This window comes from Ictidomys tridecemlineatus, chromosome 9 (assembly GCF_052094955.1).
Source record: "Ictidomys tridecemlineatus isolate mIctTri1 chromosome 9, mIctTri1.hap1, whole genome shotgun sequence".
NCBI lineage: Eukaryota > Metazoa > Chordata > Mammalia > Rodentia > Sciuridae > Ictidomys > Ictidomys tridecemlineatus.
Genome location: NC_135485.1, coordinates 59486674 through 59504236, shown reverse-complemented (window position 1 = coordinate 59504236; position 17563 = coordinate 59486674). Strand labels below are relative to the sequence as shown.

Here is a 17563-nt window from a genome sequence, read left to right as displayed (position 1 = left end):
CATGAGCACACACCTGCTTGTGGATCTTGACACCTTGTATCCCATCTCTGTTTTACTTGTCTTAGCTTCAAAATAGAAAATGGTTCACTTTATTAACACTTATGGCAAGTCAGCTGGAAGGAGGCACTACAGATGATACTATGGAAGACCATACATTGAGTCAGACTCAGAACCTTCCCTTGACAGGTTCATGGAGGAATGACAAGAAAGCCACACACAAAATGCTGTATCAAAGAAGGTCCAAAGAGCATTTATCCAAAAGGAGGAAGAGGGCCTTAAACTTTGATGCTTTTTTGATAAATGAAAATGATGCTAACTAAGGACATTCTTAGCACAGGGTACAGAGGAGCGGGGTAGTGTGGAGTGAGGAAGAGAATTAGCATGCCTGGAGCTCTGGACACTCACTTAGGGCCAAGGGAGACCAGAGGCCTTGGAAAGCAGGGTGAGGAATTTACAATTCATTTGGTAGGCAATGGGAAGCCATCAAAAAGTTTTGAGCATTAAAAAGTGTTTTATAAATCAAAGCCAATATTCAAGAAGAGTTACCCCTCATCTTTGGAAGAAGTCAGAGACTTTTAATAGGGAAGAGCCTTTTGGGGAAAAAAATTGAGGGTACTTTCTGGGAAAGATGAGTTTGGAGTTTTGCAGTAGAAACAGAGAAAAGGTAATATATCCAACAGCTATTGCATAGGTAGCATCTGCAAAATATGGCAGTGATTCGAATATGGAAAAGGGGTAGTTAGGAAGCAGCTGTAGCTAAACAGTTTTGAATTGTGCTGATTTAAGAAAAGTGGGTGGAGAAGAAAAGGTGAGGTTTGTTTGCTTTATCATCGGATGTTACTCCTTGAAGCAAAACAAAACGAGAAATCAGACTTGTAGACTGAACATAAAGGGAGTGTGAGGAGTGCATGGGAAGGTCATGGTGGGCAAGACCACAGAGTGTCAAAAAGAGTAAATAAATGACCAAGAAGCAGAGTCAGCCTGATGGAAACTGAGGCCAAGGACACAGCAGTCACGTGGGTACCTTTAAAGAAGCACTGTTTAGGTATAAAGCCCAGCTCTACTGCTTACTGGCTACAAGCTGGGGCAGATGGGTTAATATCATTAACCCCAGTCTCTGTGTTGTAAATGGAGATGCTATAAGACTGATCTCCTGGGATTGCAACAAGGAGTATATGAGATAATGTATGTATACAGATGGCACACAGTAAGTGTTCAATAAACATTTATTATTCTCTATCTGTACTGGGCCCCATCAGAACCAACATTAATACTGATAATCATTGTGTGGGTCAGCTTTTCAACAGTGTGGCCAAAATACCTGACAAAAATAATTTAGAGGAGGAAAAGTCTACTTTGAGCTCACAGTTTCAGAGAGATTTAGTCCAAGGTCTAAATCCACTTCATTGCTTTGGGCCACGGGGAGGCAGAACATCATGGTGGAAGGTCATGAAAGAGGGAATCTCATGACAACCAGGAAGCAGAGAGACAGGGGAAGCGGTTGCAGGGAAGATGAGCCCTTCCAGGGAATTGCCCCACGAGTGACCCACATACTCCAGCTACACTTTATCCGCCTACAGTTATTGCCCAGTGAGCCCATTCAAACTAGGATGGACTGATAAGGTTACAGTGCTCACAATCCAATCATTTCACCTCTGAATATTCCTGTATTAACCTAAGAGTTGGTGGGGGGGGGGCTCATATCCACACCATAACAATCATGCTTGCAACTAAGTCACTGTTTTTTGTCCACTACAAGTAAACCACAGAGATTTACATGAGTGTAAGGAAAGTAAGTTACCGTAGCCTTAGAGTTCTATTGCCTTTGGTACTGACAAGGATAAGCTATGTTTAAATCCATCTGTGTTCCATTAACACAGACCTGCAAAAACATTCCCTGAAATCTGGGTCTGGCACGCAGTTCCCACAAAGACATCAGCGACCCTGACTTCACTGGGAGCCTTGTGGATGCAGAGCTTGTAAGTAAGCTTTCTGTGATTACTACAGCTGGATAAGGTATGTTTAGCAAAAGTCACATGAAGGAGAAAATACCTGTTGCTGTTGTGATTCTTTTTTTTTTTCTTTTTTAAATATAGAAAGGCCTCAATTGAAGCATGGATCATGTTTTTGTTTTCGTTTTCTGAAAGGAAAAACTCAAAGAAAAGAAATGTCTTGAAATCTTCAATCATCCCTCAGTAGACAGTGTGATCTCTTAAATAAAACACAAATAGAGACAGGAAGAGAAAATCATTAAAAATTTTGGAGAGAGATTGGGTATGCAATTCATAGTTCAAGCAATAGGAGATACGGTGACATGATGAGAAATAAGAAAAGAAAGTGCATTACCAAAAAGAAGATAAGGAAAATAAAGAAGCAAGTGTATAAAAAAAATAGAAAGCACAAGAAAATTGTAAAAATATAGATAGAAGAATAGGAATGGAATGAAGAGGAAAAAGAAGAGATAAGAACCAAAATATGATTTGCACTGAGAAGAAAGAGGTCCTGGATCGAATTAGCATGCATTAGAAAGGGACTAGATGAGGGGCTGGGAATGTGGCTCAGTCGGTAGCGCGCTCGTCTGGCATGTGTGCGGCCCGGGTTCAATCCTCAGCACCACATACCAACAAAGATCCTCAGCACCACATACCAACAAAGATGTTGTGTCTGCCAAGAACTAAAAAAATAAATAAATATTAAAGATTCTCTCTCTCTCTCCTCTCTCACTCTCTCTTTAAAAAAAAAAAGTATTAAAAAAAAAAAAAAGAAAGGGACTAGATGAGACATTGGGAACCTGATTTGAGTCATTTGTTCTACCTGACATTTCTCAAACACCACCTATGTGCTAGTTAGGCACTGAACTGAGCTTTTAATTCTCCAGTCAACAAAAATGGGAATTATCTAGTATTCCCAATTCTGCAAGAAGCTTTCTTGGGATGATCAAATGAGTGAGAAGTTAAGCAAATTCTTTGAAAAGTATAAATCCACACACCATTCTTACTATATTAACACTAACATGGAAAACTAAGCTATAGTATTGGAAGTCATATTTAACCTATCCTGGACCAAGCAAAAAAATCATTTCTTACTCATTATCAACCAGATAAAATGGTCAATTAAATTAAGTTACATAAACATAACTGAACAGCATTTAGCCACAAAAAAATGAGAATTATGTGGATATTTCCAGTATTGTCAACACATATTATGTTGCACATATTAACATGCAAATTAATGTGATAGTTAAGAGAAAAAGAACAAAGAATTACATAGTTGTTGACTACAACTATAAAACTGCAGTTATACACTCCTTTAAAACATTAAAATAAATGTGGAATGATATAACTTATCAAACTTTAATATGTGTTAAAATTTTTCTTTAAAGTTGATCATTTAATAAGGATAATATACTACAAGAACACAGGAACATGATAGTGTATACCTCATTCAAGAGACTAGCAAGTTCTTGCAACTTTTCTTTTCTTTTTTAAAGAAAGAGTGAGAGAGAGGGAGAGAGAGAGAGAATTTTAATATTTATTTTTTAGTATTTGGTGGACACAACATCTTTGTTTGTATGTGGTGCTGAGGATCAAACCCGGGCCGCACGCATGCCAGGCCAGCGTGCTACTGCTTGAGCCACATCCCCAGCCCACAACTTTTCTTGATAGCACTTCTCCAAGTTCCCTTATTCGTCATACCAGACCCTGTCAATCCACTAACCAAAAAATCATTCCTGAGCTCCTATTGTGTGTTCTAAATTGTTCTATAACATCATGGAGTACCACAAGTGATTAAGTATGTGCATTCTGGATTCACTCTCTAGTTTCAACTCTTGGTTATATCAATTGCAACTTCAGTAATTTTGAGCCAATTATTTAACTCTCTGCATTTCAGTTTCTTTAATGTAAAGCAGTTAAAGGATTAGTAGCCACCTTAGAGGATCACTGTGACTGTTCATTGGCAAAATACATTTGGAGCAATCAGCACAACACTTTACATACTAAGTCCCCACAACCATCACCTATTATTAGATCCAATACTGAGTGCCAGGTAACTGGTAGAAACCAGTAGCATACCAGGAATTAGACATGGGAGATGCCAAGAAAAGGCTGGTTTAGAAGGGAAGAAATCTCTGAGGGATGGATTTTGATAATCAAAAGAAAGCAATTACCACTACATGTTTAAGGTTTGTGCCTCTTTCTTTCCTTTTCATTTGCAACTGCAAGGCCAACCCATCTCCCCACATGGTAGAAGCTGCTACAGAACAGATCTGGCTCTCATTGGCTCACCCAGGGCTCCTTCCCAGATTCTCAACTGTGTTCAACTTGAACTGCACCCTGCCCCCACCCTGCCACATTACTCAGTGTGGCAGTTGTTATCAGCTTATTCAAAACGAATATCTGTTGCTCTTTTAATCTGTGAAGTTCTACTTTTTCACCAAAAAATTTTAGGACCCTTCTTTTAAAAATTATGACAATAAATGGAGAAAATCATGGAAAGAACTCAAAAGTGTTTTTTTTTTTAATTGGTTTGGAAGAAAAATGTTGACAGTTATGTTCCTCAGGAAGCAAAAGGGTAGAAAATGTGCATCTCTTTGGGTGACCCCTCTGCCAGTCCACACAGAAAGGAAGGAGGGAGTGAGGGGAAAAAGAGGAGAGAGGGAAAGAGGGGAAAGGGGGCCTATGGCATACAGGATATTAATCTCATTTTATCTTTAGTACCAAATATAATTCAAAATACTAACACCGGTTAGTCCAGGGGTTTTTCCAAAGATCGTTCTGTAAGCCATTGTTTAGCCCCGTGAAAGGCTACAAAAAAAGGAGAGGGTTTTGTTTTTTTTTAAAGAGAGAGAGAGAGAGAGAGAGAGAGAGAGAGAGAGAGAATTTTAATATTATTATTTTTTTTTTTTAGTTTTTGGCGGACACAACATCTTTGTATGTTGTGCTGAGGATCGAACCCGGGCCGCACTCATGCCAGGCGAGTGCGCTACCGCTTGAGCCACATCCCCAGCCCAGGAGAGGGTTTTTAATGGAATATTGGGGAAATGATGTCCAGGCCATCATATTTTATCAATTCACAATGAACACATGCAACTATAAAGTTCTAAGAAATACTGGAATAATGAAAGTCTATTAACTTTAATTAACCAAAATGTCTGATCAAATAAATATGAGAACTTATTTTTTTCCCAAGAGTCTTTGTTGTATGGAACACCTATAACTGTTGCTTAGACCCTGAATTCCACGGAACACAAGATGAAATACCATCAAAGTCATATTTCTTTACTGAAACTTGTTTTCTTTTGCTTATAATTCCATATGGATGGTGAAACATGAAAAAATTCCCGCTGAAACAAAATCACTTTTAATCCCTCAGAATTCCCCCATTCTAACAAATCAGTGATTTTAATTTTTCCAGTCTTCCCCTCTGTAATATTGTTCTCTCAGAATTATTACCTTTTCCCACAAGAACTAAAATGTATAGCCATCCCATTAGGCATCCAGAGAGCCCAAGATATTATTATTTTTTTTAATGCATCTGCATTTGACATTTCCCCCTCAGGTTTTTATCTGTGTTTTCTTTTTAATTTCACCCACTTCTATGAACAGGAGAAAGCTTTTAGCTACAAATGATAAATGGATAAAGCACCCCAGGCTTTGGAAATTTTTGATAATATTGAGATGTGGGAGAAAAAAAAAATCTATGAAGAAAAACCCTGGCTCTCCATAGCACTTAACCATGTCTATCTCAATGTTATGCACTCCTGCCTCTCACCCCAGTTCATTTATCTTTGTTGAAAACCCTCAGCCCAGGCCTAAATCTCACTAACCATATATTTTCTTTGATAGACTTAGAGGAAAAAAATCCCAAACATATGACATCTCCATATGTGAGAACACATTGAGGTTATTGGACCTGTTCCCAGGATGTGTTTACTCTTGTCTGTGTGATAGATTAGATGTAATTTTCTTTTTTAAACAGCTAAGTGTGATTAAGAGGTCTCCAATGATGATCTGGGGTACAGCTCAGATAGTGAATAAGTCCCGCAGGTAAATCCCACCACCTTGTAAGGCTCACCATAGAGCACAGAGTCCTTCCAATGAGCTAGGACTTCTCAAGGACACTGAAGGACGCTCCACTAATGACACGGCCCAGGGTGGATGACCCCCCATTCTGTCATCACATAGCTCCTCCTGACACCTTCCTGAGTTTAGATAAAACTCATCTGAACATTCCACAAGGTTAACTACAACCCAAATAAGGCAACACTTCAGTTTAAAAAATAGAATTCCAGAAGAAAGGTTCAGGGTCAACTTAAGATAGGAGACAAGTTCCTGGTGGCTGCAAGAAGAAACCGATTCACTTGTCCCTTCAGTCTGCTCCTGAACAGCTGCCCCAGGAAGTCCAACTGTCACCCCAAGTTCAACTTGTCTAAATTCAAACACACAGTCTTCCTCACTCTGTGTTACACCTATTCCTACCTGTGGTACATCTATCTACTCCCATCCCTTGAATTTCTATGACCTGAAACCTGGGAACCATCTATAAAGCACCCTCTTCTGTTATCATCAGGTCTAAAAGAAATTGCCACTCTTGGTTATTTCTGCCCACAAAGCAGCAAACGTGTACAGATTACCCTAAAGTCACAGCCAACGAAGGCAGGACTCCCTCCCTTCATTTCCTCAGCAGCTCATTCAATGAAGAGCTTCATCTCTCATGTGGATTCCGCAACTACTTCCCAATGGTGATTCTGTCCTAGTCTCATCTCCCAAGACGTCTTCCACAGATCTTTCACTTGCACCATGATACTTCCTGCTTAAAGCCTTTGAGAGATAATCTCACCACTGCCTGGATAACAGAGCATGTTCTTAAACTGAGTAGAGCCTTTCTGCTCTGCCCTGCTTCCCTCCACTTCAAGTCCCATGCTTCCCACACCCAGGACTGACATTCTACTTAAGTCTTCATGGATGACTAAGTAGGTATCTTCTTTGGAATTGCTGGATTGCTCTATTCTTCAAAACTTCATGCTCCTCTAATTCTTACCTTTCAAACTCCAATCAGTTGTGACATGCTCCAGAAAGCCTTCACACCCCCTTATATAGACATTCTAGTCTGGGTTGGGGTCCTGTCTTGCAGGTTTATCAAGGATCCTGTACCGTGGACAGAGTACCACAGCAACATCATACTAATCAATACCCTCCTCTCTTATGGGCACTGTGTCCTCCACAAATCTGTGTGCTGAAGTCCTAAACCTCAGAACCTTTGAATGTCGTCACGGCTGGATATAGGACCACCAAAGAGATAATTAAGTTAAAATAAGCCTCAGAGTCTGATCCTAATTCAATCTTATAAGAAAAGAGGGCAGGAGGGAGACAACGTGAGGAGGCAACAAGGAAACAACCATTTGCAAACTAAGGAGAGAGGCCTCAGGAGAAGCCAACCCTGCTGGCTTTGATCTTGGACGTCTGGTCTAGAAAAGCCAGGATTTCTTTTTTCCATTCCCTCATCAATTTTCTCAATAAATGTCTTCATCTCTCATGTGGATTCCTGCAACTACCTCCTAAGGTCTTTCCGCCCTCATCCAAACCATCTTCCACAGATCTTTCTCTTAAGACACCCGGCCACTGGTGTTTTGTTATATCAACCCTAGAAGACTAATATTCCTTCTGTCACTAAACTAAGTTTCTTGAATTCAAGTTCCATCTTTGCACCCCCAGAGCCTAGCACAGAGCTCAGCCTGCCATGGCACTTATGTTTAATAAATGCTCAATGAATTGGTAAAAGGATGAATGTGTTACAATGCTACAGATGAGTGAGAAGTGTTTAGAAAAGGCATATATTTAGTAAAAGAACAAGCCTTGGGCTCAATGCATTTCTCTAAAAGTAACAATTGAAATTACTACTCAAACTTCTCTATAACAAATACTATTCCACCAGTCTTCACCGAATAAATGATTCCCAAGCACCAGACGATGGCTATCTTATTTTAAAACATTTTTTTAGTACACTTAATTCCCTTGTCAGCCAGTCTTTGCTTTTCCTGCTCACATTAATGGGACCTGATCTTCTAAGACTAGGGACTCACAGAATCATTTAACTCAGTCCCATGATTCTAAAGGTCCCATATTAGCCTTAAAAAATTAATGCATTTCCTAACCACCTAATTTACTATCAAAGAGTGTTCTGGACATTGGCAGGAACAGAGCTCATTAAAAATTAAACATTTCCAATATCCTTATATAAACATTTATTTATAAAATATGTCCCAGTATAAAATTTTTAGGGTCCACATGAAAATAGATTGGAAATAGAATAAGCCATCATTAAGGATGTAGCTTTGGTACTACCTTCTCATTCTTCTCCCTGATGCGGATCTTTCCTTGTCCATCTTTCACACAGCTTGCAGATTTCTTGCCCATAACACTCCTTTAGTCAAGGAACAGTTTTCTGCAAAACTCTCATAACCCTATCACCTATAAGATCAGTCCACACTATTTTGCCCAAAACTCTGGATTTTTTAATATTCTGCTTCCAATTTCAATTTTCCAACACTTTCATTTAATATGCTTTAATGCCAATCATGTTCTTCACTCTGGTTGGATGACTCACTGGCCATGAACATCCTTCTGGGCTTTAGCTTCTAGGCCTCTCTCCTGGAGGAATCAAAAAGCCCACCTGACCTCCCTCTAACTGAATCCTTGCTCTTCTTCTCCTGTGTGATGCCTTCCATGTCTTGTTGCATATCTTTCTATTGAACTCCTACAACCTTTACTGCCTATAAATGTTACTGAACATACATTTCTTTATACGATTCGTTTTCTGAGTCTTTAGTTCATCTCCTTAAGAAGGCTGAAGGGTCTCTGTGCTCCCTCACACAGCAACCAAGTAACTTGTGCTTGGTGGGTCCTCAATACTTAACTACTAATGTGTTTTAACCATGTGCTATGATTTTAATATGGTTTGGATCCCCCAAAGACCCTTTGTGATGGAAGCCTTGGTCCCCAGGGTGGTGCTACTGGGAAGTAGTAGAAGTTTGTTCCCTCTGACTTCCTATTTAGTAATATAAGCTCTAACGTACACACATGACTTCACCATGATGTGATGCAGCTGAGAGAAGGGCCTTCACCAGAATGGAAGTGAAGCTAATGCCATGACCTCCAACCTTCAAAACTTGAAAATAAATAAACCTTTTCTATTTATAAGTTGGCTGCCTCAGGTATTTCACTGTAGTAACACAAAGCTGACTGACACACCATATCAGGGTCTTCTTAGTTCTCACAATAGCTCCTCCTGTATATCCTAAAATAAGACTCAGTAGCTAAATTCAAGCTTACAAATTATAATAACAGTCAACCCCTGCTATCATCAGATTCTCCTTTGGGAGGCAGACACCAATGTCTTCCCTTTGTCAGCTTCCTTGTACAGAAGATCTTGTACAGAAAGGAATGGATCACCCAGGACCATGGTGCCACCAGCTACACTGCCACTGACTTGCTTCCCTCTGCCCACCACCAGACTGTGATATCCAGTGCCTGCTGGACACTATGACCTAGACAACTGGCCATGAGTCCGTCCTGCCCAAGGACAAGCCTTCCAGCACCCATTCTACCAGGTCCCAGCTTCCTCGCCTTTACCATCTGCCCAGTAGCACCGCAGCTGCTAAAAGCAGAACTCTTAAAATTTCACCTATAATTTAAAGAAGAGGGTAAAAACGTGTACACAGACCCATTAACATTATATTCATCTGTATAAAGTATTCGATGACAGGCTCATTGTCTTCTTCACTTTCTCTGCAGTATTCCAAACATCTGACCATTAGTAGAGACTCAAGATTTCCTGATGTTGTGTGAATGAATAGATGGATATAAATGGCAGATGTCTGCAATGTTACTGAAATTTCTCTTTGCTTTCCTAATTTGTTATTTGTTTGATATCTGAGTTCTAATGTGAGAATGAAAAAAAGAATCTCATCTCCTGAGGCAACTGGTCTACTTTTGGGTTAATCTCCTTAAAATTTCATGCCTGGTTATGGCAAAGATTCTACCCAGCAAGGGGAGACAGAATAGACAGAGAGACACCATCTTTGGAGTGAGTGTTTTGACAATACACTTTGCTGTCTTAAAATGATATTGCCAACTGCATACAAATGTACTAAAGTCATCCTTTCACTCTTCTTTGGTATGAGATTCTAAGGTTTTTCAGGTCCTGCAGGAGTATTATTAGATGTTCCATTTGAATCCACAAATATTTAGTAAATGCCTGCAGGCGAGCAGTGCAGAGAATTCCCAGACATGAGACAAGTATCTATAGAAGAGTTCAGCATCTGAGCCCAAAGGATAAGTACAAGAGCCTTTTATGCCTCCTGTGAAGAGCCCCAGCAGCAGCCTGGCAATTTCCAAGGACTTTGAAGGAAGTTCCACTCACCAGCACAGTACCCCACGAGATTGAGGAACTGCTCTTCCTTGCAACTGGTCTCACACTTCCCATTGGTAACAGTGACATGAGGGTGACAAGAGGTGCAGTCAAATTCCAAGGGCCCATGGCACCGCCTACAGGTCGGGTGGCATTCTAAAGGGAGAAATAGAATTAGCAGCTCAACATGCAAGTTCATGAAGTATTTAATGCACTCTACAAATCTCAAACTCTAATCATCTTTTGAAGATTCCAGAGCAAGGCAGGCACTCCCTTAGACCTGACCAAGAGACTGCATTTCTGGTATTAATAAGAATACTGTGGGGCTGGAGTTGTGGCTCAGCGGTAGAACACTCGCCTCATATGTGCGAGACCTTGGGTTCAATCCTCGACACCACAAAAAAATAAATGAATAAAATAAAGGTATTGTGTCCAACTACAACTAAAAAATAAATACTTAAAAAAAATAAGAATACTTTCCACAAACATAATATGGAATTTAGAACTATAAAATTTTGTGTAATGTATCATACCTTCCAGGGGAACGAGAATGACCATCCCCATCTGGATTAAATAGGAAGTTCAAATCAGTCACAAAGCACAAAGATAAATGGTAAAACGTCCCCCACTCCAAAATACTATGCTTCAAAGGGAGAATGAGATAGGGAAAAGAGGGAGATATTTTACTTCTCAGAAATTGCTGGCACCCGGAGGGATCCACACACAGCAAGTGATACTGAGACTTCTCATTAGCCTGTGTCATCAGCCAAGCTTTCCCTTCTTCACACAACTTGAAAGTCCATTTTATCAGCAATATTAGTGAAAATATGAAGAACAGGGGAAAAAAAAGTCCTCTCTGGAGGTTATCATGAGCTGCATCTCAAGTTCAACTCCTAAAGCAAAATTATGTCAAAGCTATGTCTTCCCCAGAAAAACCACCACGTTAACAAGAGGTACTACACTGCAAAAGACCAGGTGAGCCTCGGGAAGGGGTAGGCAATAAAGATAAGGGTGGCAAGGAATCAAAGGATGTTGCAGCAACAGCTGCGTTGACGCAGCCAAGGCAGGCAGCAGGCAGCAGCAGGAGCAGGAGCATGCGAGGAGATTTAAGGATTCTCCGCCAAGGACCAGGAGGCCTAAGCGGGTCTGATTCCAAGAGGTGGGGAGGCAAGGGACTGGAGCTGGGTAGAGCTTGCTGGAACTGATGAATTCCTTCCTGGCACACGACTGGTGGAAAGCAATGGTGCAGATTTCAAGTCAAGTCAACTGCCTCTTGCTTCTGGCAAGAGGCCAGAAGAAGATAAGGAGTTATATTAAAAAAAAAAAAAGAAGAAAGAAACGAAAAGCAAGCAAGAAAATGAACTGCTGATTAGAAGGAGAGCACTAACCCCCTTTTACATTCCTAGAGCTCTCGACTTTGAAAACGCCTATCTGAGAGCTGCTAACATTCTCAGGATGATTCCCCCACCCAGTTCTTCCTCCCTACCAGAATATTTCCAGTGACCTGCGTGCCCTGCTGCTGGTGGTACCATCCATCTGCTGACTTCAGGCAGACAGAGGAGAGTTAGAGCTGCACAGAGTTTCCTCCTCGAAACAATTTTACACACACAGAAACCAACTGAGTTAGGAAGAAAGCACCTAGGGATAGAAATGGCTTTCAAGGACAACTCTAATGACAAAGAAACCAGAAACATTCTCCCACTGGGCTTGATAGAGTGTTTAAAGTAAAGCATCTCACCAAGGAAGAAATTAAAAAGGTATCTGCGAAAAGGAAGAAAAATCCACAATAAAAATAATATTGATCTTCAATTGTCTAAATTTGTGTTCAATCTAAATTTTCTCTTCTGAGCTTTAAGGCTACCTGAATCTACCAAATGTTAATTTATTTTAAAAATATTTTATAAATTTATTACCTGTGTTCTGACTCCAGAAACACATGTAATACGATTTTATCACAATGAGCTTTTTCCTATTAGCTGGCTTCAGCCATCTAGTTTTGGAAATAAAATTTAAAAATCACAACAGAATGTGTTTTGTCTTCTTTCTGTCCTGTAGATACAAGAAAATACAGTCCTACAATAAGGTGCTTAAATTTTAGTATTTTGTCAATTCCAATAAAATCCTGCACTAATCTGAACTAGCAATTTCCAGAATCTCTGTCATTGAATTATAAAGGTACCTTAAAAACATGCTGGACTAACACATCAACAAAGGAAATAAATACCTCTCTCCCCTCTTGCTCTATTCTGTGGTAGCCACAAGAACGAAGATGAAAACCATAGTTACCTGTGCCAAATGCCTGATCCTATAAACATGCATTTGAACCTGTAGTAGTTTGTCTCCACGATGACCTTCATTAAACCCATCCCTCACTGTACGTATAAGCCTTTCACCTACTGAAGGATGGAGTCTATCCCTTCATACCCTCAAACCTGGGCTGTCCTGCTTTGACCAAGAGAAGATAGTAGAAGTGACAGCCAGACTTCTGAGGTTAGATTATAAGAAACATGGACGTTCTATTTAGTAGGTCTCTTAGAAAACTCACTTCAGGGGAAGAGAACTGGTGTCCAAGAAGGCTGACTAAAGAAGTCTACCAGGCTGTGAAGAAGTTCACTTAACCACAAGAGGCCTCATCAGGTAAGACACTAAGCAGGAGGATGATATGTCAATGAAGAACCCACCTACAGAATCCTAAGAGAAAGCTAACCAGCTGAGTCCATCAACTCCCAGAACTGGAAAAAGATGAAATAATCTATTGTTTTAAGCCACTAATTTGGGGTGGCAATAGATAACCAGAGCAAAACCACATTGTGAGAGATAAAGTAAAAAAAAGTTAGCCTCCTTGAGTACTGAACCTTTAAATTTCAAATCCTTTCTCCATTTCTTTTGTGACAAGGAATGGGAGAGAAAAAATGGAATAGCAGGCATCCATGAAAAGTATATATATATATATAGTTTTTCCTAATATGGGGAATTGTTTATGACTTAGTGTTTGGGGAAAAGTAAATATCAAAAAGGTATAGTTCTTATGTTGTTTCAGCTAAACAACAGCATGCATAAAAGGAAGACTGAAAAGAAATATATTACCAGGTTAAGTGTTGTTGCTTTTGGTATGTGGGATTATAAGTGATCCCCACCTTCCAAATCCTTTTATTTTTCCTATTCTGAATTTTCAGAACTTTTACCATGAACACATACTCCTTTAATAATCAGAAAAAAATCTTTAAAATTTTTAATGAGCTATAGGAACAAAGAGTTATGCTGAACTGAGTTCTGGTTCTTATAGGTCATTAGCATCATTATTTAATTTATGAGGGAGTTATTTATTCAGATCATGGTCTCCCAGGCAAGAAAACACCTAGTTCCAAGTATATTCAAATAATTGTAGTCTCTAGGGTAAAGTTGACTCTGATTTTTCACTTCATCCATGCTTCCTTATTGGCAGCACAGAATCTCACATTTTCCCTCCCTCTGTACCTCTACACCTGTAAACTGAAGACAAGGCTTTACAGCCCAACCCTAGTCCCTGGTATGACAAGGTTTCTAATTACACTGTCTGGCTGCGGTATGAAGAGAAAGCCTGGGTATAGGGACTCTGCCCCAGCACGTTACATACTCACCTGTACAACTACCTTCCTGGTTAAAGTAGCCCTCAGGGCACTGGGAGAGGCACCGCCCATCCAGCAGCACGTGGGAAAGCCTGCAGGCTGTGCAGTTATGAGGGCTTTTCCCCAAACACTTGAAACAGGACTGGTGGCAAGCTGGGAGAAAGACAAAGCAGAGGAGATGATTAGGGAAGCTCCATAGGACACGAACAGGAGGTCTAGCTCACCCTCACATGAACCTGTCTGGGTTGGAATACGTTTTGCACATTCACTTGGTTTTCCCAACATGGCACACATCTCGTACTTCTTTCTTCAAGGAGATCTCTTGCATAGCAAGCACTTGTGGAACCAGATTAGGTAAAGTACAAATGCCACAAAACACACATAAGCATTTGCAGAATCATACCTGTCTTTCTCCCCAGTTGCCATTCTCAGAAAATGCAATATAAAACAGTTCCCTCTCCCTTGGGCCAGCTCTCTCTGTCACTAGATACCTGGCTGCTCAACAGGCTGTCCAAGTTAAAGAGAAAGATGATAGAGCTATGCTCATTGATTCCGCAAATGTTTCTACAGTGCCTTCTCTGTGATGGAGAGCAGACATACACAGGCAAGGAGAACCATTCAACATTTGAGCTGCTCAAGCTAGCTACATCAACAGACAAGAAAGTAACCCAAATATAATGAAATGGAGAAGGAATATAGCACAGAGAATGAGTGTTACATCATAGTTCTACTTGACCTTGACTTGGTTGTGTCATTTTTCAAGGCTCCTGCTCCCTCTTCTACAAATCAAGGACACAAACACTACAAACTACACAGGGTGTTGTGGACACTAATGGGGCCGATGCATGTAAAATTTTTAGGATAGTGCCAGACACATAGTAAGGGCCTAATAAATCTCAGTATAATTAGTGAGTGCTGTGTTCGAAGTATCCACAACTATAAAAAGAGTAAAGAAAAAGAAAACATTTCTGCCTGCCTTCATAGGACCTCTAAGGATAAGGCGGACATTTGTATCATTTCCCAAGAGTGGCCTTTGTATTAATCGTGCCTCCAGTTTCTCTGCATTTCTGATTCTATGTCTTCTGGGACAATGCTGATTCTGGAGAGACCACCCCTCCCAAGGCTAGATTCCTAGAGACAGAAAAAAAATTTCTTAGGAGGAGGCCTTCCTATGCAACTAACCACCACAGAGTCCCACCCCAGAGCCCCACCAAAGCCCTCCTTCTCCTGCTCTCACTCTGTGTCACTATTCTAATTAAGATCCTATTACTGGATCCTATTCCAGCAGGTGACCCCATGCATTTTAAACCATCTTCTGTACAATGGACAAGAACTCCAGACTACAGGAATATCCCGCTGAATCTCTTCTTGCCTCCTCTATCAAAGACCCCTACTTACACTACAGCAGTCTTGGAGGCAAAAAAAAAAAAAACCAGATGTAGTTTGACACCACAGAGATCTCCATTTCTACCAACCCCTAATAAAATGTAACATAATATTTGACATACACAGAGCTGATATTCAATTAGGATATCCTTGTCCATCAGCACTGGCTGTTCAAGTATTAGACTACATTCTTTGGCTGGTATACAAGCCTTCTAGTGCCACACTTTGTATCTTGCCCCACCCATCAAACAGCACCTAAAGGTCCCAAACCTGTACCAGCAATGGCCCCCATCCTTACCCGTGCTATTGACCCTGCTCCTAAGCTAAAGCCAATGCCTATGCCCAATGGGCTTTTCTCTGCCTTAAGAATTTATTTTATTTATTTACAAGAATTTATTCTTGTAAATAGCTCTATTAGCACAGGTTGCAGGAATTTTTTTTCCTAAGTATTTCTTTAAGAAACAAAATGCAATTGGTAAACCAAAATTTAAGCAAATAAGAGAAGGGTACACATTAGCTCCCTATTTAAGACATATTTAACATAAAATGAAATAGCATGTAATGGAATGTCAGATGGCAATATTTCAAAAAACAGCTAAATTATACTGTTAATGCAAAGCTGTTCCAGGATGACTAAGGGAAGCAACCTGAAGCAACACAATATTTTCTACATACCTAAATAAATATACTTATGATAATACCAATATGGTTATATTAGTCTTTACAAGATTGCTAAAATCCCTAGCTCTTCCTGTTATACTTCCTTAATAAATAGGAAATCAAAGCGTATCCCTGTGGAATTGAAAACCGGGGAAAGATGAATTAATGCATTATGAGTACAAACATATTTTATTTCATTCCAATTGGTTACGAAGTCAATGTGATAGCCTACCACAGTGAATAAAGGTTATTACTGTATATAAAACAGGAAAGCAGAGAGGACATGCAAGTTGGAGGGTTGGTGGGCCAAACAGTTCAGAGGGAAGTCCTTTTGCCACCCACAGGATTTTAGAAATAAGTCCCACTGAACACCACAGCTGATTCAGAATTGCCTCCACTGGAAATGTCTTAGAAACAAATGGTTAATGAGCTGATTATTGGCTGGGGGCACAGAGGGAAAAAATGGTACTGGTAGGCTGGTCTAAGCCCTTCTCAGTGTCTTTCTCTCTGCAATGCTCTGTTTCTGTAAGTATAGGCATTTGCATCTCTAAAACAATCTCATGAAACTTAATTCTGTGCTGGTTTGGGAAATGTCTACACTATTTCAGTGAGTTTTATTAGGATTGATCATTCTATGGAAGCTGATTTCATAGCAGGAGTTCTGTCTGCAGTTTAAGATCCTTCAAGGAAGACTAACTCCATTATAGGGCATATATGGAAAGTATTTGAAAGAAGTTCTATGAATAATTCCTCCACCATGTATTACAACATTTTTAGAGACTGGCTTTCCAGTTGATGGTGAAGTAAGTATATTTCTGAAAAGGCATAACTGAGCTGCTTAAGCACTGGAAGTGTCAGCACTAAAAGTGTCCTTAGATGGCTATAAAGTCCAGTCATCTTGACTCCAGCAGAAATTACACTTAAAACAATTAAAACATGTCCACTTTTGTTCATTCTACTCTTCATTAAAATTTCAAACGACTGATACTACTATTTCCCTTTTCTATGTAATGATACAGAAAAGTGGTAGAGCACCTCTACTTTCATATCAGATAACATTTCCTGGCTTTTCATGTCAAAAGCAATTTTTGAGGTAGGCTTCTCTTGAAATATGATGTAGATATCAAAATCCTCTAGGACATGCAGTATGAGCACTGTGATCAGGGATGAAAGTTAAAATGAGTGAAGCTGAACAAAATTGATCTTGTCTTTCCCTCTTACTTTTCCTTCTTCTTATCCTTCCTCACGCTTTCTAATGAATATGATTTAACAACCCTCATTTCTTCCCTGCTTCTGTATCCTAACTAGATTGGGAGCTTGAGTAAAAAATGACACCCTTTTCATCTCTGTGATTCATCAATACCCGTCCTAGTCCCTTTCCCAGGCATGTCTTAAGTTCTCACTGATGAACCTCTGCTGTCTAAACAGGTGGGTGGGTGGGTGGGTGTGTGATGGGTGGGCAGATGAATGAACACACTGGCATCATATGATCTCGCTCT

General features: G+C 40.0%; 1 protein-coding gene across 3 annotated transcripts in view; it reads right to left on the bottom strand.

The window, feature by feature from the left end:
* The window catches only part of Fras1 (Fraser extracellular matrix complex subunit 1), a 425584-nt gene that overhangs the window by 166848 nt on the left and 241173 nt on the right, over nt 1–17563 (bottom strand). For all 3 annotated transcript variants that reach the window (XM_078021445.1, XM_078021446.1, XM_078021447.1), the window contains 2 exons: nt 14031–14171; nt 10423–10566 (listed from right to left, as the gene is read on the bottom strand). In XM_078021445.1, coding sequence (XP_077877571.1) covers nt 10423–10566; nt 14031–14171 — 285 coding nt within the window. The remainder of the gene's footprint in view (nt 1–10422; nt 10567–14030; nt 14172–17563) is intronic.